Source organism: Ammospiza caudacuta, chromosome 6, assembly GCF_027887145.1.
Source record: "Ammospiza caudacuta isolate bAmmCau1 chromosome 6, bAmmCau1.pri, whole genome shotgun sequence".
Lineage (NCBI taxonomy): Eukaryota > Metazoa > Chordata > Aves > Passeriformes > Passerellidae > Ammospiza > Ammospiza caudacuta.
The window spans coordinates 32,933,100-32,956,503 of NC_080598.1; the positions used below are offsets into that span (position 1 = coordinate 32,933,100).

General features: G+C 40.9%; 1 protein-coding gene across 3 annotated transcripts in view; it reads right to left on the reverse strand.

Annotated features, from left to right (window-relative positions):
* Window positions 1-23,404, reverse strand: part of RAD51B (RAD51 paralog B) — a 354,337-nt gene that overhangs the window by 77,433 nt on the left and 253,500 nt on the right. The window contains exon 10 of one of the 3 annotated variants that reach the window (XM_058807288.1): window positions 12,757-12,938. The exons of the other annotated variants lie outside the window; for them this stretch is intronic. Coding sequence (XP_058663271.1) covers window positions 12,919-12,938 — 20 coding nt within the window. The 3' untranslated portion in view covers window positions 12,757-12,918. Of the gene's footprint in view, window positions 1-12,756; window positions 12,939-23,404 lie in introns of those variants that run through there. 3 annotated transcript variants of the gene reach the window in all.

Below are 23,404 nucleotides of genomic sequence, written 5' to 3' on the forward strand. Positions count from 1 at the left end.
GAATCTGCAGAGGACTTTCTCCAAACAATCAGTAGGGATGGTGGTGGCAGTCACAGAACCAGAAATCCAAAAAAAAATTTCAGTGACACAGCATTTCTTTAGTGAAAAATTACATGTTTTGCTGTCTTTCGATCAGCAAATACTGCTCTGCTGGTGTAGGTCTGCTAGTACTCACCCCCAAATCCATTATGCACACTGTCTTACTCCCTAGAAAGTCCACTGACTCCAGTGGGCACACAAGTCTCTGAGGTAAAGTTTGCTATCAGGAGTGCTTTCAGCCACACATTTCAAATATGTGTTAGCTACTCTTTAAACAAATCAAACACCTTGAAGCCTAAAGGATAAAATGTTTGACCTGCTTTATCCCAACTTGATCTCCACAAGTAATGCAGATAAATCACATGGTCTGGCTCCTTTTTCTTGAAGGGGTTAGCACTTTCTTTATGAGTTCTTGCATATGTGAATACAAGATATGGCATGCACAGTGGTCAGAGAGGTGACCATCAAATGCGTTCCCTAATGACCAGCGTGTTGGTAAGACCTGACTGGTCAAAATTCACAACTGCTAGTGCAAAAGCAAAAATTGCAGTCACGTGTGAATGAAAGGTGGGCATCTTTTACATTTAGTATGCAATTCTGTTAACATTACTAAGCAAAGTATTTTTGTAGCACTTTGGTCACTTGCTAAGACATGCAGCATATGGAGTGACTCCAGATAATGTGTGCATGCATGGCTTTGGGACACCACTCTGGTGGGAGCAAAGCCCTGTGGGTTTGATTTCAGAGTACAGAACATCCAATATTTTTTTTTTTCCCAGAGATGCCCCTATTTTCAATCTGTACATCACTTTTTAATCTAGAAAATATCAAAGGAGAGAGGAGCAAGGTACGCAAAGGAGTGCCTATATCCACAACTGAAACGGGGCTGGGGGCAGCAGTTAGCCACATGGACAGCACTACACAACAGCTTAGGAAAAAACATGACAAATAAGTTTGCCTTTCTAATGGCCAACAATGCTTTGCAGGCATGACTGTACAGACCTGGAATGCTTGGAGCCAACTTCCAAAAATGTGGTAGTGTCTAGGCATTTTGCTTGGCCTGACAAAGGAAAGGAAGGAGGGCACATGGTAGTTCTGCCCTTACTAGATTTCCTAACACAATCTATATGTCCTGCAGGGCCAAAATTATTACTTCAAATAATGGAGTGTTACCTGAAAGGTCATCCCACAGTATGCACACAGCAGCTGACTGCATTCCCAAGCATTTAGAAATTTGCCATCCTTATTTAATTGAAACAGTGGGAGAATTTATGGATGCCGAAATTAATCCCCCTAACTGATAACTGAAAGATTAACTTCTGGAGGGAATGCCTTGAGATTTTCAGAGACCACATATGATCAGGACATTGGCTTAATATATCAACTATCCACGCTGTACTGACTAAAACAGGGTTGTTGGTAGAAAAAAAGAAGAAAATGGAAAGAAAAATAGGGCACTGCCATCTGAAATATGGTATGAAGAGGTCACTGCAGTAGCCCCATAAAATCTGTCTGCCCAAGGAAATTTTATTGATTAACACTTCATACTGGCATCAGTGAGAAAGAGTTCGGGCAAAGCAAAGCTGCTCCAGCATGTTTAAAAAAAAAAACAAAACAAAAAAATCCCACATTCCTCCTTAAAGGCTCTTGTTTTCACTAGGCCAAGTGCCACTGACTTCTGCAGACCTCAATCAAGATCATTAACTGTCAAACTTGGACTATATGGAACCACCATATGACAGTTGTATTCACTCTGCACAGTAATTTTAAATTTTGTTTCCAATTCATGCTAACCTCTTACTTCCCCAGAAGCATTCATGAAAAATAAACACTGGCTTTGAAAGAAGACTTTACATCCAATGTGATAAACTGGAGCAGGGGGTGGGTGAATCTCAAAATGAGCAGTGCAGTCAGTGAGGCTCTGCTTCTGCAGGTCCCTCTGCCCAATCTACAGGCCCAAGATAGCTCTTGGGCTTTGTAACTTTGTAACTTTGAAATGTTGCTTTTTCTTGACAGAACTGTATTACTCCATTGGATTTTTTAAAATTAGATCTTGATAAATGATGCCTCTTTGACAGTTTTAGCCTAGAACTGAGCATGGAAACATCCTTGTTTGCTCATATGAAAGGACTTAGGAATGAGGCACACAAGCCACAGCAGAAAGGAGAACGTGGAGCAAGCAGTAAACATCAGTCTTCAATGCTGTCATACCAACATTAAACTCACTTAAAAAAACAGTTGGGAGAGACAGATGGTAAGATATCTAAGAATGCTGATACTTCTGAGAAGGGGAGCAATATTTGTAAAAATAGCAGAAACCCTGTCTGTAACTTCAGCAACGTTCAATTTCTGTATTTAAAAGAGTCCTCTGAGGCTGCAGCTTTCACGCACATACCCCGGCTTTCACAGGGAGCATGGGAAAATAAGCTCATTGTGTCAGAAGGCCTTGAAAGGGAAAGGAGGCTTGCAGCAGGATGGGAGGAGGGGAAGAGCCAGAGCACAGCTTGAAAACGCATGGAGAGAAATGGAAAACAAACATGTACCTACCCCCAGCATGCACACACATGCAAGCCTAAACTCTGATTGAACTCTGAAATCAGAGACCAAGCTGCTTTGGAAGCCACTGCTAACTTTTCTTCTTCTCTCCTTTTTTTTTGTTTGCTTCATCTTTGGGTTTTCTTTGGTTTGGGGGGTGGAGTTTTGTTTTTTACCTTTCTAAGGAGGAAAAGAAAATCAGCAAACTCTGTGTGTGTGTGTGTGTGTGACCTGGGTAGCTCAGGAAGAGCGAGTTGTCAAAAGCCCACTCCAGCATCTATCTTTCTTGTTCCTGGTGAGGATTTTATAAATATTTGGGAGGTTGCATGGGGCGGGGGGGATAGCTGGGGGGAGTGGAGGCTGCAGGAGGGAGGCTAGATAACTTTTGGGCCCACACGGCACAGAAGTTTTGAAAGCCTGCTTTTCATTAGCATTGCCTAGCAACCAACTCATCTGCTGCAAATCTCATCACGCCCCTGCAAAGCATCCACGGCATGCTAATCTTCTCGTTTAATAGAAAAGCTGCTGTAATCTTTCTTCCTTTTCCTTTCTAAAAAAACAGACTATAATAAAAATAATAATAACGATAAAAAAAGATTCTGTCCCTGTTCCTCCTGCTGCCCTGCACACATCCCCCACCCCACCCCAGTGCTCTTGTTGATCCAACACTTTGCCGAGTTCCCATGGATGACCTACATGTGTGTGTTCTGGCTGATAAGTCCCAGCTGCAAAGGCAAGCTTGGGTCCGTTCTTGCTTTCTGTGTTGTGTGTGCTGGAAAGGGAGGGCGGTGAGGGGGAGGATTTTTCTGGCTGGGATCTAAGAGAGGAAGGGGGCAGGAAGGCTACAGCACTCAGAGTCCAAACGGGTCCAAATGGCTTAAATGAAATCTCTGGCTTCAGATACTGTAACTGGAGCCTCCCCAGCCGACAGGGAAGAACTGGTTTGTTCTGGTGTGTGCGTGCGCAAATCCAAGTTCTCCCCATATCCGCAGGAGAAGAGCGAGTCTTGCTTTGTTGCTGATGAATTCCGTGTCCAGCCAGCTGCAAACAAGCCGTGCTCTGGAATCTCCCTGGGCTTTGCCTGTCCTTTCACTCTGAAAATATTGCGCCTAAGGGTAGGGGAAGTGGTTTGGACGAAATAAGACTTGACCTAAGCATCTGCCCAGAACTGAAACCAAGCGTCTGTCTCCCTGAATTTTTGGCTTTTCACAAAGCTCGGATAATTTCTCTTGCCACCTGCCCGTCTTCAAGCATGTTTGCGCTTTATGGTTCCACACAGAAACACTAATTTATCATGAAACAGACCATGCATGCAGCTTCTGAGCTGCTGAGAAGCAGGAACCTGAAAACCTGCAGACAAGCACATTCTCAAATATCCAGCCCCATTTTTACAGACACTGAGCAAGATGTGTGCCACCGTTCTCTTTGCACTTTTCTCCTTCCCCTCTTTCCAGTCTCTGTATTTCCTCTACCTTATTTGTACTTTTAAATGCTCCTGAGGAAGTCTTGTCCTCCCCACTCAAAAAGTAGTCAACTCCTCCAGAGTGCAACCCTGGGGGCATTTCACATTCTGCTTAACAATCTATCCTCTTTCCTGGTCCTCTAACTGTGAACCTTGAACATAATATACCTCACTTCTACCCACATGTGATGACTGAGAGCAGACTCCTTCACAAAGATGTTTCCTCTTCTCCTCTACAGCATACTGTTGGAAGCATTCCCACTAGAGAGGTGCTATAAAGATGAATGCAAGATCACAAGGCCCTAAAGCAAGTTAAGCCACTCTGGCCAATAATGTTATCATACCTAAGGAAATGACAATGTGGCCATTGTGTAATGGATCAGGTAGAGATAAGATACTATGAATTTCTTAAGAAATTCATGCAACATGAGGCCTGGAAAGCAGTAAATCTTATGTAAAATTGGAAAGGATATCACGATTGTGGAAGATACTTCAATGTCACCCTGCTTGGCATTTTAAGCAACACACGGTGAACAATAATTTTCAGGTCTACTCTTGCAAAGTCCTAAAGGATAGATGGGCCCAGTAACAAAACTTTTGACAGTGTACCTAAAGGAACGGCTGTAAGGCCAGTGGTCAGGACAGCAAGAAAGTTCAAGCAATCTCAGCTTCAAACTCTGGCAACCATTTCAAAGTTTCATAGACCAGAGTGCCCACAAGCCGATGAAATGAGACTGTTCATGAAACATTTACTTCACTTGATTGAGAAGAATTGCCAGCTTTTGAGAAACACATCCACCTCCTCTCTCCTATCTGATAAACAACTGCAGTGCTACCAGCTTCAGCACTCTGTGCTGCAAGCACTTCCAGAGTCATCAATCAGGTTAAAACCCTTTCCCCTATGCACACACTGGGCTTGAAACCATTATGGGCTGGCTCTGCTCCCACAGCCAGCTGGAGACAGAGATGCTTCAAATGCATTCGACGGGAAAGGAAATAAAACCCCTACCTTTGCTGGCTTTTAATTAAAAAAAAATCTCAAGCCTCATTGGTTCTCAGGAAAACATAGAGTTGGCTGGTGTTAAAAGTGATAGTATGGAAATAAAATTAGTATTTTAACAAATTTCATTCCCTGTGTTAGTAAGACCTTTAACAAAAAGGCTGTTCACCATAAAAATATGGTGAAATTTTTGGTCACTGGAAGGCAGGTACTTTGGACTCAAAAGAAGATTACAAAAAGAAGCTATGAATTGCCTCATCTTTGGGGTTTATACCTATCTTTTCACAGACCTGCATTTCATTGAAATCAATTCTAGGCCATTCCAGGGGTAGTGAGCTCTGTTAGGCTGGATAAGAAGTAACAAATAGCAAAGCAATAGCACCAGATGGCAGAAAGAAGCAAGTGAGGAACTGAATGCCACTTACCCACATGGCAGATCATTTGCTGTGAACTACCACCACTGTTGTGATGGAAAAAGATAGATTCTTGTGAGTGGAAAATGAACTGGAATGGAGACAAGATTCCTTGGTTCGTGTGCAAATGCCGATTATAATAATTTTTCTGTAGTGTCCCAGAGAGCAGAAATTAAATATGTGACAAGTCTCACATAGGCCTCTCTTGTCCTTGGTAAACTTATACACACATTTCAAATACCCTAGCCTAACTAGCATTCTCATTATCAGAATGAGCTGAGAAGCCAAAAATTGAATGAACATCCTTCAGGTCCCCAGATGATGAGGAAGGACTTAAAGGTTGGGGTTTTTTGATCGACCTAAAGGTAAAGAAACATAATTTCTGTTTGTTAACAAGTCTCTCACTGAATTCAAGTCTATGTATCTATGATCCTCACAGCCCTTGCTGGAGAAAAATTCTTAATCAAAGAGCAGCAGCAAGTTATCTGGAATGATCCGCTCTTGGGAAAGACTCAGGCCTAAGCAAATAGTGGATAAGCACCAACCTTTTTTTTAAATTTCCTTTTTTAAAAAAAATGTAGCAAGTTGTAACAGCTTTTTTCTAAGATATACTCTTGTTTTAGAGCAGTCATGTTCTTACAGCATTAATAAAATGACAGCTCCCAATGAACAGTGCATAGAAGACTTACAGTATTGGACAAGGCTGAGACATGCTGGCTTTTCATGGTGTTCTGCAGTTCAAAGTGAGGAAAGTTTGTCACTTTGGCAGAATATAAGCTGAGGGAAAGAAAAATGTGTGAAGGCAGTTAAATAAGGTTACACAGGTGCTGCTACTTCAGACTGTGGAAAAAAAATAAATTATAATACATGTGAAAGAAAAGAGTCTCTCTAACATTTGAGTCTTCTTACTGCAGGGTTAAAACCACAAGTCTGCTTTAGGAGTGCTGCCCTCCTTTAACTCGCCAAACATCACACTGACATTCTTTACTGAGTGGTGGTTTGGAGAGACAGCCATATGTAAAACTGAGGTCTACACACTTCTTAGAACTAGAAACTATTTGAGTATGTTCTATGTTCTGTTAAACTTTGAGATGCAATCAAGCCAAAGACAATTTTACATGCTAATAGAACTCCATTTAATGATAAATGTTATAGTCTCTTAAGACAATTTTATCATTTAGGCCACTCCTTACCCCTCACAAATCAAGACAGTTTCCAGTTTTGGGGAGGAAATGAGAAAGGCTTAAATGTTGTCAATGTCAAAACAGAGCATTTTCAGAACAGCCAGAGTTTTGAAACAAGTTCTGTGATTGCTAGAAATAGGTCAAACTCAAATTACATTCACAAGCACTCCAAAAGTTTAAAGAAACTTAGGAACAGAAAGTAAAAAAGACGTCCTTACCATGAACTCATTTGTGCTGAAGAAATAGATAAAATTTTACCACAGAGATCATTAAAAGTTAAGTTGATATTTAGATAGAATTCTTGCCTTGTAGTTCAGCAAAAGTCCCCCTTGCTCTGGACAGAACTACTGAATTACTTTCTTCAGAGCATTCATAAATGAAATGCTCGTAATGTTTTCACAGAATAGACATCAATGTTTGGATTTTTTGCCATAGATGGCATTTTGCTCCAAAATTTACTGAGATTCAGTTGTATCAGACATCAAATCCTAGAACAAAAATATAATGTTTTGGTTTAGTGTTGTCAAACACGTATTAATTTAAAATGTCAAATTGCATTCCATTAGAGAAAAATGCTGGTATTTCTAGGGTTTGGGTAGCTTTAGATCTAAGGTGTATACTATTAACTGCATGCACAAATGGGAACCACACTGTTCTTTCTAAAGGTAAGAGGGAAATGAAGCAAATATCTTGTCAGCCAATTGATATGGAACAGTGAAATACAGCAAGATTCAAAAACCTCAGTATATATTTAAGGTCTGGAGAGTTCTTTCAAGCTCTACCTTCCTTCACAGATGTCCTCTGATGCCACACCAATTTAAACCTCATTGTGGCTGTTACTTCCACAGTCTTCTGCTTCAACAGGTTCCCAGCTCATCACTGCCATGATTCTACTGATCGCTGCTTTCCATTCGGATTCCTTCAAGATGCCCAGATGGGTACTGTGAAACTGGGGACCCATCCTAATGTCCTGTGTCCTAATACTGCCTTACAGTGACACAACAGCTATTAAAGGTTAAAGGTTAGAAAAAGGAATTTCAAAAGGAAATGGACTCATGCCTAGAATATGACCATTTGGGGTAGATTTTAATGTGAAAATAAAACTCCTTCCCTTTTTTTCTCCTAATACCCCATTTATCCATCAATAATGTGCAATTCATGGCCAAAAATGGAGGCCCTAGAACTTCCTAGAAAAGAAGAATTGGTTTCAATCACTTGTAAAACAACCATTTTCTTCATAACTTAATACAAACTTTTGGAAGAAGCTCTCTATCAAAATCACTCAGAAACGAGTCCCTTACATTAGCCTTCTTGGCTCAAATGTTGTGGTAAATTATAATTAGATGAAAACAGGATTTTATAAAGGAAGGTCTAAGACAACTGCAACAATCATGGGGTGACTAGCTCTGCCTGCCCATCAACAATAAGGTGACAGCAATTCCAAATGTCTACATGACCAAACACATTCAAAAATGAGCTTAAACTCCTTAACAGATCACTTAGGATACATTGATACACCCAGATGCTTCCTGCCCCCTAGATAACAGGGGCAATTCCATGCCTATGTTTGCATAAGTCTTAACCCATGTACTTCCTTTGGAAGTCACTGCCTGGGCTTTCATGTGTCTGCAACTTCCTTGTAGATGCTTTCTGGCATTGCAGGTATAGTGGTGCATGCTTCTGTGCTCACAAACACATCCTTATCACACTCCTTTGCCAGAGATTACTCAATAGGTACATAGTGAAATAGAAAACATAGTGAAAACAAACCAGGATTGCATTATTAAAGTCTTTTATTCTGTTCTTCCTGCAAATAAGTGTTGTTCAAAAATAAAAAGCCCAAAGAATGCTGGGATCTAACTAAGACACACGTGAGGGATGAGCAGCAGCACAAGCTTCCTCACTGTCTGATGCTGCATGGTCACTCAGACAGAGGAAGACTAAGGACAGAACAATGTACTGCCTCTGACCATTCACTCTAGGAATTCTCTGCTAATATCAGTGACAAAGGTCTCAGGTGGTTTCCCCTAGTTAACCTCATGTTGGACCACTGATCCTTATCAGAAAGGAGAGATAACAAGAAGGAATATAGGTCTAGGTCCCATCCTGGATGTGCTGCTGCTCTGCAGTCCTGTATGTCAACATGGAGCAAGGATCCCTTAGGGAGGGAATCAAGGTGATCAATTGCTGTCTGCTGGGAAGGAAAAGAAACAAACTACAGCAATGAGAATTCTATCCCCTGCTCTTGCTAGAGACATGTTCTGAAAGGCAAATGCACTCAAACTGTTAGTTTACTGTTAGAGTCAAAGTAGGCCCAGTCTTACAGAGCAAAATATTTGACCTGAGTCTGGAGACTTACACTGTCTTACTGAAACTGAACTTTTCATGATGTTAAAGAGCCTGTTTAGCAATTAACGTAGGACTCTCTTTTCAGTGGTTTTAAGAATAAGTATTAGTACATTTTTATGGAAGGTCTTGGCATGAAGAATTTCATTTGTAAGTCAGCTGTGAAACACAGGCCATCAAATTCAGAAACTGTCCTGGAAACAGCACTAGCCAGTGCTGTCTTATGTAACAGGAAAGCTTAGAGGAACTGATGAACGATTATCTAAAGATGCCATTCCACGGCACCTTCAACCAGTCTCAGCTGAGTGGCCTAAAAAAATCCCCCTGGATTGTTTTTCAGCCAGTTTAAGCCAGTTTGTACAAGTATTCAGGTCAGGAAAGCACCAGAGCCAGAGCAAGAGAAAGAGAGGGAGCTGGGAGCTGAATGAGTAGGAGCACAGCAGACTGAGCAGTTTGAACTGCTATGGAGATAAACCATGGAACTCTGATCCACTTTTCAGTTGCTGCTGAATGTAGCACATGAGCTCCTACAGGCTCACTTCTTAATGCTAAAGCACTTTTTCAGATATTTATAAAAGACCTTCCCTGATTATCGCAGAGGTAACTGGACCCTGCAGCACTTCCACTGAAGGCAGTGGCAAGAAAACAGGCTGCTTTCAGTCAACAATGGCAAACCAAGCGAGGAGTGAAACTGAAAAGCAGCTGTGCAAAGATATTCTACAATTAGAATTACAGACAGTAAAGAAACTCTGAAGAGAAATGGCAAGTGAAGCCCCTTTGGATTTTGAACTGAAGCCTACTCTCTTGCACTGCTAACTGGAAAATGGGAACGATTTACAGTAGACAAATGTCCTGATGTCTGACAGCTTGAATGCAGCAGGTAGAAGTGGCACAGTAACGGACAGAAGTCAATGCTCCTTCACTGGTAAATTAAATCAGCTGTGAAGTCTTTAGTAAAGGGTAAAGTGTGAATAAGCTGGTTGAAGGGACCCTAGCTTGTGTGGAAATTAGCTGATGGGGAGATGCTCACTCTGCGTTCAGCTGTCCTAGTCTGTGAGACTGCTGCCCTCCAGCTGCCTCTATCTGCCACCCTGCACAGGGCTGCTGTCTCCCAGCAGAGCCACTGGTGTGAGCACCTCCAGGCAGGGTTTGTCACATCAATTTAAATGAGTGGTTTGAGCCAGTACACCTTTACCCTACACCTCAAAACTTACTGGGGAGCCTACACAAGAGCCCTGTCCATGGCTGAGCAGTTGGCAGTGGCCAAGAGAGGACCGTGGTAAGTAACTGATCTCAGCAACGCCTTCCAGCTGCGTCCGGAGGAAGGGGGCTGTCCGTGGGTTTTGACTTCACTCTTGTTTACATAGGGAAATTACACTGCTTTAAGTAAATGCACAGTTTATATCCAATTTACCTAAACTATTGCAAACCCTTGTGTAAGCACTTAGTGAAATGCAGTTTAAACAGAGGAGGAACCTGGGTGTGGCACAAGTTCCAGTAAACCTATTAAACTTATTTAAATTAAACCAGTGGGAATTCCATGTGTTAACAAATCTTTTGCAACTCCATAAGGGCAAATTCTCCCATTATGTCTATATCCATGCAGGAGTAAACATGTAAGCAGTCAGACTAAATCACTTCAGAATTTGGCTTTGCACTCAGTCCAGACGAGGTTTTAGATTGTAACCAATCCCAAGCACCAAATCACAGCATATCTTGTACTCCTTTACTACCACTCTCAGGGCAAACACATTACCTGAAATGCTGGGAATATGAAGTTTTCCATCCTCATGATCCCTGTACATGTTTTCCTCAGGCTCAGGCTTTGTAAAGAAATGAGACAGAGCCATGGTCTCCCAATACATCAAAGACTAGAGGCCTTGTAAATCTCAATATCCTGCCTGCTCCAAAGAATGCAGCAGAGCTGGGTTTGCTTATGGGGGAGGAGAAAGGAAGTGCTCATAGGCCTGAATGCAACCAGCACATACAGTAGGTCTAATTCTTGTCCTATCAGCCTTGACGCAATGTGTCCTTTTCCTTCAGCTATTTTAGATAAACAGGAAAGGAAAAGAAAAAAAAAATCAGTGCTGGAAAAAATACAAGTCAGTTTGGAAAGAAAATGCTATTGTCAAATGTTCTAATGGCAAATTCAAACAATAGTGAGTACAGTATGTCATATGAAAAACAGGGCAATTGCTATGATGGTCAGCCATACCAGAAACAGAAAAATAGACTAAAAAAAAAGGTGCTACAGTAAGAATAGCTACTGATTTGGATCATTAAGCATTTCAGCTTATGAGTAACAAAGCCTGAAAAGTGGTAATATTCTTATACCCATTTTTCTGACAGGGAAGGCCCTTTACAGACAGTTAAAGTGGATTGTTGTGGTTTGCAAATAATCCCTGAGTGTACCTAGGCTACTGCCTAGCAAAACCATTAATAGCACTACCTTCCTCTAACCATTAAACTGTTCCAAGAAGTATTCTTTCATTAATGCCTTAGTACACAAAAACAGGTGAAAACTAGTTAGACAGTAGTAATCTGGTTTGGCACTCAATACTACTTCCAGAAGCCAAGTCAACTTTCTGGTATAACTGTGGTACCATTAATACCTCTGAAAGGGCTCAGTCTAGAACTGAAGACTATACAACATACTTGCACAATAATTTTTTACCTCTGGTGCAGAAATCCCTAATGAAAATAGACATAGGTTATGACAACAGAGCCTTTCACTTGATAAATTTAGTATTTATAAATTTTGTTTATAAAGACATTGGACCTACTAAGCAAAATCATTACAGATGGGCATAGCTTCATGTCAATCAGTGTAAACTCAGTGACATGATGAAAAAATTTAATTTGATCAGTTTAATCTGTTATCGGTGGGTTTTTATCACTTGTATCATGGACATGGGGGGAATTGATGAGGCACATTCATCTATTCAGTTAATTTAACAGATCTCTTACACCATGCACTATGACGCACTTGCCACCATTACAGCACATGGGAATACAGAAATTTGGAAACTGGTTATCTTCAAACATTTTGCAGAAGCTAACTAATTATTCCATGTATTTTCACAAAGCAGTTCAATATTGTTAACTACTAGCTGGAACTGCTTACCAGTGTTAGCCATTTTCCCTCAATAAGTCCAGACCTGAGCAAACTTTAGAACTGAACTCCTAGTTTCCAACACCTTCTACCCATTAGACTGTGCTGCTTACTCACATTCTGAAGGAGTTGGCTGGGAGTAAGAATTGATGACTATTTTTATCTCAGTTACCCATAAAACCCCTTTTATTCAGTGAATGGGCTGTATGGAACGGGCTTCTATCGCAGTTCTTAGAGAATGTCTGTTCATAACACAAAACCACCCTTGTTAAAATTGCTCTTAGAGAGTCTCTAGAAGTGTTATGGATGGACTGTCTAATGCTGACAATACTCTCCTTTGATCCCATTCTAGTTCTTCTGTGGAAGGGACTGTTACATACTATTAAAGCTAAGAGAAGAAAGATGCTCTGGATGACATTTCTGGAGGATGCAGAGTTGCTGATGCAGGGTATGCCCTGGTCAGGCAGCATGGTCCCAGCTCGTCCCTCATTCAGTTCCTGCACTCCTTGTGATGCTGTATATGACTCAGTCATGCTCTGCCACTGCCTGGGGTTGTTTAGTTCGTCCATCTGTTCAAAATTCAGGAGTCAATCAACACTTTCACCTTCTTCATGCTCTACTATAATACAACTTTGGCTGGAATTCCTGACTCTCCCCATTTAGCAGGGCATGATAGTTGACTTTTTCTACTTTCTGTCTCCTATTGACATTTTCTCTTGTATCTCTTGCTCTGCTTCTTCTTTCTTTTCTTTCTTTCCTTAAACCCAGTTGACAAGACTGACTTTTCAGGCTGTACCCTTTGACTGCAGGAATAGTGAACTGCATTCCTAAGAAGCAGCCTCAAGCCCTAAAATGCAGGTTGAGTAAGTTAGCACTTCTGTGAACCAAGTATTCTCTTTTTATAATATTTTTAAAAGAGAACTTGTTCACAAAAGAACAAAACACCAGAAAGGTTTATAACTCCTAACAGAAACCATCTGCTTGAACATAAAGCTGAAGAATGTATTGCTATTTTCAATTCAGGCTCAGGAGAGCTGGGAAAAAGAACACTGGTCTGCAGACTGTCACTCAGACTTGTCTTTCTGTTAATGAAACAGTATTTGCAAGACAAATGTTACCATATTCTTAAAAAAACAAACAAAAAATACTTTCAGAAAACCCCAGCATACTCTTTTATGAAGCTGAACATTTCCCTGTCACACTCCAGAGAAAAAGAACATGCTGCAGCTCCACACAAAATATTGCATATGTCGTTATAAATCAGATGGAAGAGAAACTAAGAGCTTAATCTGTAGTTATTTTTTATTATGAATTTTTAACTGAAGATAAAATTAAAATATCCAACACTGATATTCTACAAAACAACAACCCAACAAAACTCAAGCCTGTGAATTTTGACCATTATGGGAATTTTTACTTCTTCCCGCTTGAAAATAACATGACCCATGGCCTATTTTTCAAGTCAGAGTTCAATCCTCTCTAGCCAGCTGTCAGGAAACCACAGAAGGTGCTTGAAAGAGCACAAAAATGGCTGGTTCTAATCTGAAGGGAAAAAAAAAAGTTGAGGAACAAGGCAGCTACTTGTGGCAGAATGTTGTTTTTTCTTCAGTCTCTGCCTGCATATTTTCCCAACATGTGTACTCTGTTACCCCATCACTTCCATCTTTTCCTTGGGTAAATATCTCTGCTTTGGAATAAAAGAAGGCCCAGGGGTGCCACTTGCAAGGACTGCACTCGCCTTGATATGTTGTTTTTGAACTGGACACATACAACGGACACATTTCAAACTTGGACCTTTGCCATCATACATGTTGCTTTTAGTTTAACCTTCTCAGATGATGGGGGGAGGCTGGGGGTAAGGAAGAGGCTGTGAGCAGGGTCACACATTCTTTCCTTTACCAGATGTGGGATCTCATGGGAGCCAAGTGTAACAGCCCACACAAACCCCTCCAAGCACACAACATAATGGAGAGAGAGAGAAATGCAAACTGACCCTCTCCAAGTGCCAATTCTTTGCAAAATCAAATACAGTGGGTGACTAGGCCAGACTTTTGCCATCCAGCTGTTTAGATAAAAAAAGAGTATGTGATTAATAATTTATTTTTAAAAAGAAATATCTGTGTACAAGTTCTATATAGGTAAGAGAATCACCTAAAATGAGATTTTTCCCCATTTTCACCCTGTAAACTGCATGCCCTATTAAATGACTGTGCTTCATGTATGTCATTTAAAATGACATTTGGAACCCAACAGATGGACTGAACTAGATTAGAATCTAGAATTTGGAGAAGAATTAGATAAGAATTGGGACCTAGGATATTCTGGATTAAACCAGCTCAAAGACCACCCTACACTCACATACTAACCCAGTTAAGGACACTAGGCAAGACACTTTTCACCACCATTGTCATGCATCAAATGACAACAGGCAGGGCAAGGACAAGAGCTGGCAATGGGCTCACTCTTTTACATGTCAGGTAAGTCATGCCAGGTTACTTCCAAGTGCATATGAATGAAGCCCTGAAAGCTGCCATGTGTACTAAGCAACTTGGAGATGGGAAGAGCTGCCAGTGGGGATGAGGGTAGTGCTGAAGCAAAGCTAATTTGGGAACAAAACAAAGTATTGAGTAGTTTCTAGAAGGTGCTAGGAAGGTCAGAAAGAGCTAAGAATTGTCTGCACTACATAGTACTGAGTCCAGCTTTGCAAAGTTTCTTGAATATGTATTTTACATGCATGTACTCATTTAATTTGATAATATACCCAACTTAATTTGGTCACAAACCTGGCAACAGGTCACCTGAAGAACCATGCTTAAATGTTTCGTCTGTACAAATCCTCTCTCCCTCCCTGATCTCTCTGATTATCCTAATCTGATCCCTTCTTCATCTTCCAAAAATAATACATCTAGAAAGGTCTTACTTCCCCATCATTACATTGTAACTTCTTTCCCAGAACTTCTCTTTTTAACTCGTTCTTTTCTCCTTGATGTCTCTTACATACTTCACCAAACCAATGTGTAATTTCTCTCCCTCCTTTACTCACTCACCATGGGGCTATCCTGTCTTCAGCTCTGCGGCGTAACCAACCGCTCGTACAGACCATGGATAAATCAGAACCCTTATGGCTGTACACATGGGTACCTTTCCCTTTCTCCTGGCAAATCCCACTCAAAGAACCATTTCTCTCTCTAAACCAGCAAGTAATTTGCCAGCATGCAAATGAAAAGATTGGGCAGATGACATTTAATTTTGTATTTACATCTTATGGGTGTGCTTTCATAGCCTTCATGTTAGATACCTGTAACTTTGATAACCACTAAAGATCCTTGAAAACTACACTGACACATGGTAATTCTCATGTCACACATTCTTTTCCAAAAAGTGCACCTTGTCTAGAGTACAAGCAGTAACAGATAGTCAAGTGAGAAAGTGTTGTAAGAGAAATGCTATAAATGGGCATACACTGGAGCAATTGCTAGCATGTGATATGTATACACAGATTGAGCCAGTCTCTTGAACAGTCCTGAGATGAGAGGAATTAAAATCATCTTTATAATTTGCTTTTTACAGTGTAGTGTGATTTAGTGGACATATTCTAAATCTAGTTTTTGTGTATCAAAACAGAAGTAAAAATAGAAAACCCAGTCACTGTTCAGTTGTTTGAGAAATCATTGTTTTTCTTGCTGCTCTGTCAAAAAAATACAGCAATCAAAATAGCCTGTAACTGGGAATCTATCAGGCTCTACAACATTTTACAGCCCAGAACCCTGGAAGTCCAAAATAGCTCCACAACAAATAATATATCCCAGAAGTTGTGGATTTTTTTTAATGTATACCCAACCTATCTGTAAAAACTCCAAGAGAGTTTATGAATACAATAAACTTAAAATTTCTTTAGCTCCTTTACTGACCAAATGAACTAACTACATAATTTGTGTCAGGTTTTCATCTGCTAACATGTGAACAACTGTGGAGCAAAACACAGCAGTACCTGAAGGAGCCAAGCAGTGTTACACAGTGGCAAAAACATATGAAGAAATCTACTAACTTTACAGGAGGAGAATTTAGGTAAAGGAACATTAAATACTCTTTGGCACCGAAAGGCTAATGGGGTTTTCACCTGCAGTGTATGTGTCATCTTGCCAGTGATACAGAAGCCAGCTGTGTGATGTGACAAATGGCTTTTCCCAGTCTAGTGAAGCAGAAGTCTTCTGTCCCACTGCACACTCTTGGGAAAAGAAAGTAGTTACTATGGAAAGGTGCAGAAAGCTGCCCAGAGCATGGGCAATTCAATCAGTATATCTGGCACAGTTGGCATCCTCTGGCACACACTGGACAGCTTATCAGGTGAAATGACAGCAGGCCTGTAACTCCATTTCAGATGCTGGGCTGCTCAGCCCAGAAGTTGGGTAGCAGCCCTCACCAGGCTAACTCTGCAGTGGAAAACAATCTAAAAGGATATGTAAGAAATGAAAAGGTGTAAGAACTGCCAAATCACTAAACCTCATAACATGATACTAGCAAGGTATGTGCAAGAAAATAGAGCAACACCGCAGACAGATAAAAATAAGTGTTGTCATGACCTGGTAACTTCAGATTAAATTTTGCAGGCTCTGCTGCTGGGTGCTCTGTAAAGAAAGAGGGGGCTCACATATGCAACCCTTCACTAGCTCCTTTCTCACTTCTACAGTTTTGACTTGAGTAACATCACCCTGTGAAGTGGCAGAACTCCAGAGCCACCTAATGAAACTCTGAAATCCACCACTGCTTAATGGGGGGCCAAGATTTCAAGACATTAAAGGTAAAATAATTCCCAGTAGGTCTCCTAAGAACATCTTAATGCGTCTGTACTGAGTGGTATTTTCACACTGTTCCCTTCCTCTCTCCTTTGCCTGAATAAAGAGCTCAGAGGAGGAAAAAAAAATACCTATGAATACCGATGTGCAGGGAGCCCTCATAAATTCACTTCCTGTCAGTCCAACAAATGAGCTCCCCCTGGGAAGTCATGAGAGAGGGCCTTCTCACACCAGCCTGATTATCAAAAGTTTGTTCTCTCATGAAATACTCTAACCTCACAGGGACAAATATTGTAATAATATGAAAGTATCATAATAGCTTGAGCAGTGTAAATTACTTTTGTAACTTGGGACATGTGGGGTGCATTTCCGGCAGGTTGGTTCCCAGCGATGCTGTTTGCCTCTCTGTATCACTGGAGAATTACCCCAAGCATGGAAGATTCATGTGCTGTAAAAATTCACTTTCAGAATAGAAATGCAATTCTCCATATATCATATTTCAGGCGGTCACTGCATCCATCATAATTTTAGCAAGCTGGCTTTATCACTGCCTTGTTCTCCTCAGAAATATAATGCATATTACCTGCCACACTCCTATGCAGCATTTAAAAAAATTTTTACAGATAAGCTGCTCATTGATTTTGTTCTTCAGGGATTGCCATAAGTCTACAGTACTTGAGTACTGATGGCATTTCTGTCAGTTTCCAGATTTGCCTTTCACAGTTCTCTGTCTTGGATCTTTTCCATTTTTGCAGTTTTCAGATCCATCCATGTTTTGCAGCTATCTGGGTGTGAAGGCATCCTACATAATAATCTCCTGGATGATAAGGATGATAATCTCCTGCTTTTGCACTGCTGTACACAAAGATATCCTCACCTTTATCCTTCTCCTAACCCTAAAAAAGAGACTGCTTTTAGAACCATGTTTCATTTCAGTTGTATCCGTAAAACCCCAAAGCCTGAGAAACCAGAACGAACTAGTGTAAATCAAGCAGTGCTCTTACCACTTAGACCCGCCCTGCAACCCTTTCCAATCAGGGAATCTAAAATTACCATATTTACAGCATCTGCAGCAGAGCCAAGTACAAAACAAGATGAATAGCTGTGACGCACAAGGCAGAGTGTGGAAGTATGCAGCTGGGCCTGCAAACAATATAGGCACTCGGAGCTGGAGTCCATCTAATGCTTTTCACAGAGCAGAGTGACTAAAAGGGGAAGGAGGGGGAGGGAGGAGAAGAGAAATTCCAGGAAGATGAGTGAAAACACAGCAGAAATCCCAGGCTGCCTCACTAATGGGTAATTGAAATGACTCACAAAAGATCTAGTAGGGAATTCAATTAATTAGGGACGTGACTGGGCAGAGAGGAGGAGGGAAAGAAAAGAATGCCGGTGATACAAGAAAATCACTCCTCTCCATTCACTTAGGAAAGGGCTGGAAGAAAACCTCAAGGAAAGAAAAAAACAAGTTTTTCAAGACAGGGTCTCTACCCCTTCTTATGCACAGAAAATGACAAATAAGCACATTCCTATTGCTTGTCCTCCTTCCCTCAGACTCCTAATGAAAAGGAAGAAAAAAGAATAAAATTTGATATATTAAATACATCAAGGCAACTGGTAAGAAGAAACTATGAGGACAAGACAGAGGGACGATGCAGAATAGATCAACTGCAGTGCTGCTAATAGCACCCCCCTTGTCATAACACCACTTCTTATTCCATGTGACAATGAGGGGAGGGAGATAGGAAGCAGTAGGAAGATGAGTGAATTAAAAATAGGTGGGGATGTTTGAAGGAAAAAATATAATGCAGGAAAGGGAGAGTAGTAGGAAGAGGGGCATGCAAGAGGACTGGAATTGATAAGAGCAGGAGGGAAAAATAGAAAAAGAGTGGATGGAGGCAAGGTGAAGGGAAATGGCAAAGGTCATGGGTGAGAGAAGCGGCAGGGGGAAAACCTGAAAAGGAGGAGAAGAGCAGATGCAAGAATGGTCAGGGAAAGAATGATAAGCTTCACAATCAGTCAGCAGTTAGGACTTGTTGTGATAGGTACTTGAGAACATCCATGTTCAGGCAGAGACCATTTATTGACAAATATTGTTTCTCACCAAGCCTCACAGACTAAATTTACACTAGTGCTAGTTTAGAAATCTTCAAGAATGTGTGATCTAAACTTTCCAGGCCCACAACTGGTCATTCCTGGTAGTGGAACAACAGCAATACAATGAGCAGGGGCAAGTGCTCATTCACGGGATAGAAAGTGGGATCTGCAGTCTTTCATAATAAAGTTACCACAGCTTGAAACGTAGCTCTTGTTAATTCTGACTCGGAGCTGTTATTGCCAGGCTGGCTGTTCAATAGCTATACAAAGGAAACTCAGGGTCATTGTTTACCTTCGTGAATCATGAAGAGAGCTAACAAAAAGTACTTCTTTTGCCCTATCAGGTTCAGCACTGAATGCCCTCTGAAGGCTTAGATATGCTCTCACGCTCAAGGATCAAGATACTATTGCTGTGAAAGGTTGGCAAAGTTTGCAATATGCTGCATGTTTGGGCAATTAGCTGAGGATTTCTGTTCCCAGGGCTGTCAATCTGACATCTTAGCAAGAAAACATATAAATCAAACCATATACCTCTGCCAGTGAACTGACCATTAACGTCAGCTTCACTATCAAATAACCTTCAGATAAGCAAAATATTTTTCATAAGCTTTTTATTTTCTGTGATAGAGAAAAGAAGATACAACACTGTCCAAGAAAACACTTTCTAGGCAGCTAAGACATACTGAATCAGAAGGAAAAATATACTATTTAGAAAACAAGAACCAGTATGAATGCTATTAGTATCTTTATACCACTGTAAATACACTAACGTCTAGACACAGAGATTGTACTACTGCAACTAAATCCAGGCTTTCACAATGTTTTAAGCTACATTCATGCAAAAATGACTATGCAGAAATCCCCAGCTGATTCTGAATTGACCTTCCAAAATGACACTAAGGAGTATTTTGCTGCTGCAGGAATCGTCTTTCAGAAGAGGTACAAAGTGGAAATACTCCAGTGGGCTGGTCTAAAAAAATAACCCCTAGATATTTTGCAAAGACATAATTGTTGGTGTTCTGGACAAATGTAAACATACTTCAACCAGCTGGGCTGGCATTTCTATGGAAAAGGACTACAAACTGCGGGCATCCAGTGCCTAGGTGCCTATGCAACAATGTGATTGCTATACAAGAATTACAATACAGTTATAAAATGTCAGTAAAGCCAGTCAGCCCCCAAAGCAAATTCAAGCTGGGCAGCCAGAGCACTACTTGACACAGTACTTTTTCTGGCTTCAAAGCTCCATTCTTTCCAATTCTGTAACATGTCTGATGAAACAGAGCAATGTGCTCTGAAGGTCCTCAGTTTATAACCAGAGCACCTTCAAAATTTATCACAGCCTCGATTTCACTGCCAATATAATTTTGTCTTTTTACTGTCTTCATCAAGTTAAATTCATGAGAACTGCAGGCTTGGTCAACACATATCTCAAGGCTATCTGGATTCTGTTAAGCCAGACTGACACATTTTGTCCAGATCCTCCTCTCCTTCTCTTCAAAATACTCAACAGAAAATAAAAAAATCCCCTCTTTTGTACAGAATTAAAATAATTAAAATAAATTCTTTTTATCTCTCTAATTAAGTACCATCCTGTATTTAGTCATTTGACAGCACCAAAGAATGATTTTTCTGTATTCCACAATGTCATCCCTCCTCCCTGAATCTATTCAAAGCCTCTTGCACATATTTAATCACTCCTAGCCAGGCCTAGCTAATGAAATGCAGGGCCTTGCCCTGACCTGACCTTGCTATTTCTATTTTGGCTCAGCACATCCTCTGCTAGTCGGGTAAAAAAAAAAAAAAAAGTTGTTTCTTTCTCTTGGTCTTAAGGGTCCTGTTACTGGCAGGGAGTATGGTCAAGGACACTGCTGAAAACAGAACAAATGACTGTGAACACTGCTTTGCAAAACTACTGCAAATCAAAAATGGACCACAGCAACCTAAGTGTGAAGTTTTTTTCTGTCATTTTCTTTGGTTGGCAAACACTGGTGGGCACTGTTCATCCACTGGGAATAGCTTATGACTAGATAACTCTGTAAGAAAAATGGACTGCTCAAATTATTTGCCGCAGTCATAAAGCACTGTAATTTGTTTTGGGCACTTACTGCAACTAAATATGTTGTTCTTGGTTTTCCCTCTTTGTCCTTCCTATTTGCCAATATGGCAATTAAAAAAATATTTTTTCCGTTTCTGAGAGTTTGTAAGGAAGTGTGATCCTATTTATGAGCACTTAGGAATCCTGGATGTTAAGTTATCCCTTTTGTCACATGATGTTGGTTGCAGAAATTTATCAACATGCTAACAGAAGTCAGAAATATTTCCAGTGTAAAACAGGACAACATTTACATGCGATCCGTTGTGGAGTTTTTAAGCTGCTCTTTGTTTTGAAGTGGTTTGCGAATTTGTTGACCATTAGTTTTGGTGCTCAGTTTGACACGGGGAGTTGCTGCATGAACCATAAACCATATTTGAAGTCAGCAAGGGCAAGGGCCATAGTTTTATTCTTTTTGAGCACACACTGCCTTACGTTGCGGAGCTTTGGATGCTGAACAGGGGTCACAGATGCTATCACAAAACAACTAGTAACAGCATAAGGACCTTCAGGTACTCGGACTGTCAGAAAAATCAGGCTGAGCGGTTCAATCCACCATTGTTCCCCAATTACCTCTCAATTGAGGCATGCCAGAGAAAATGGTGCTGAATAGGATGAAGATGCCTTAACTAGCTGCCCCAAACTAACGTCCTACATCCCATGGAGTACTGGGAGCCTTAAAAGCTGCCTAAGGACCACGGATGCAGACCATATTTCTAACGGCCAAAGTTTAACACATCCCTATTAGTCCTTCTGCATGTGCTGGAGCAGACCTAAGAAGAATTAGACTGGCACTTAGAAGCCCAGTCTTTTCTCAGCTCAGCTAAAAACAAACACATTCAAGTTGCAACCTTTAGATGAATAGAAGCAGTAGGACATTAGACATTGCTTGAAGGAAGAAATGAGAAAATCATGTTTGCAATCACTAACGTCAAACAATATAGTTGTGTCATTTTCCTTCTACTACTGTTTATCAGGTTGTTTTTTAGTCTGGTTTTCTACACAAACAACACTTTTGCGGTCACCCTCTGCACACAGCTAGCTTTTATCCCAGAAATTTTTGAACGAAGTCTGACAAAGGATAGGGGTTCTCAAACATAAGTGAGATTACAGAAATTCAGTGAAAAGTGATGAACAAGTAGAAGAGAAAGTGACTGTAAATATCCCTGGCTGGCTTATTAAGTTACCCATTATTGGATTCCATGAAATCCACAAAGAGGACTTCTGAGTACCAACCACAGGAAAGACTTGTAGATACAGTCAACAAACCACAAGGTCCAGATCTGTACCAAGCCACATTTTATTAGTTTTTCCTATACTCATACGTTTGCCACAGTTTACAAAAAGCCAAAGTTGCCTATTTCATAGGAAAAAGAGGAAACATACAGCTTCGTTGGGATTCTGCTATTAGTCTTTTTGATCACTGCAACGCAGCACCTGCAGCTGTCCTGAAACAAGTAGCTTTACTTCATTGTCCCACATGGTTTGATACTGGAGCCAAATTGCTCTGACTGTGAATGGTTAACAGAAGACATGGCCCTGTCTGTCTTTCCATGTCCTCCATCTTTCTTTCACCCAGCCTTACCTGATTCCTTAGCACTAGTGCTCATTTTCGTCTACAAGAAATCAGTTCAGGCAGCAAAGGTGGCAAAAGGCTAACCCACAGGTACAAAGCAAACAGATTACTTAGCTCTCATAGACAACTCTCTGAGGGGTTTGATGAGTACCAGAAGTGATATAGAAGTTGGCCTTGGTTTGGGCATCTGTTGATGACCAGGAGATGAGAGATCAGCATTACTACAACCTGAAGCCTGGCTATGGTCTTAGGTGGGTGGTCACAGTCAAACATCTGTATCTGGTGACCCTCACTCAGAATTGTTCCCTTAGGAAGACACACCACTCAGAGCCACTCCAAATGAGAAACAAACCTCTGTGAAACTGAAGGCAGAGGCAGCATTCAGCCACTTTTCTTCCCTCTTCAAGCAGGATTCTGACTCACCTTGAGCCCCAGCCCCACTGCAGTTGTACAAGACAGAGCCAAACACTGCTGTGTAGAGCAAGCACATTCACAGTGACTGTGTGTGTCTTTGGTTTCTTTGTGTTACAGTCTTCTGAAAGCATTTTGTTGTAATTTTATACTACAGACATAAAGAACATTGAGGGCTCCCTTACTTATGCTGATCCTGATGGTTGGCACAGCTGAAGAATGCTACCTTGGGGTGCTCCTTCCCTCAGAGATCTGGCGGGATGTTGCAGTTAAGCCACATCCCCACAGCTTAAACCACAGAATGTAAAAACAGCTGTGAAATCCAACTGTCTGAGCTGCCT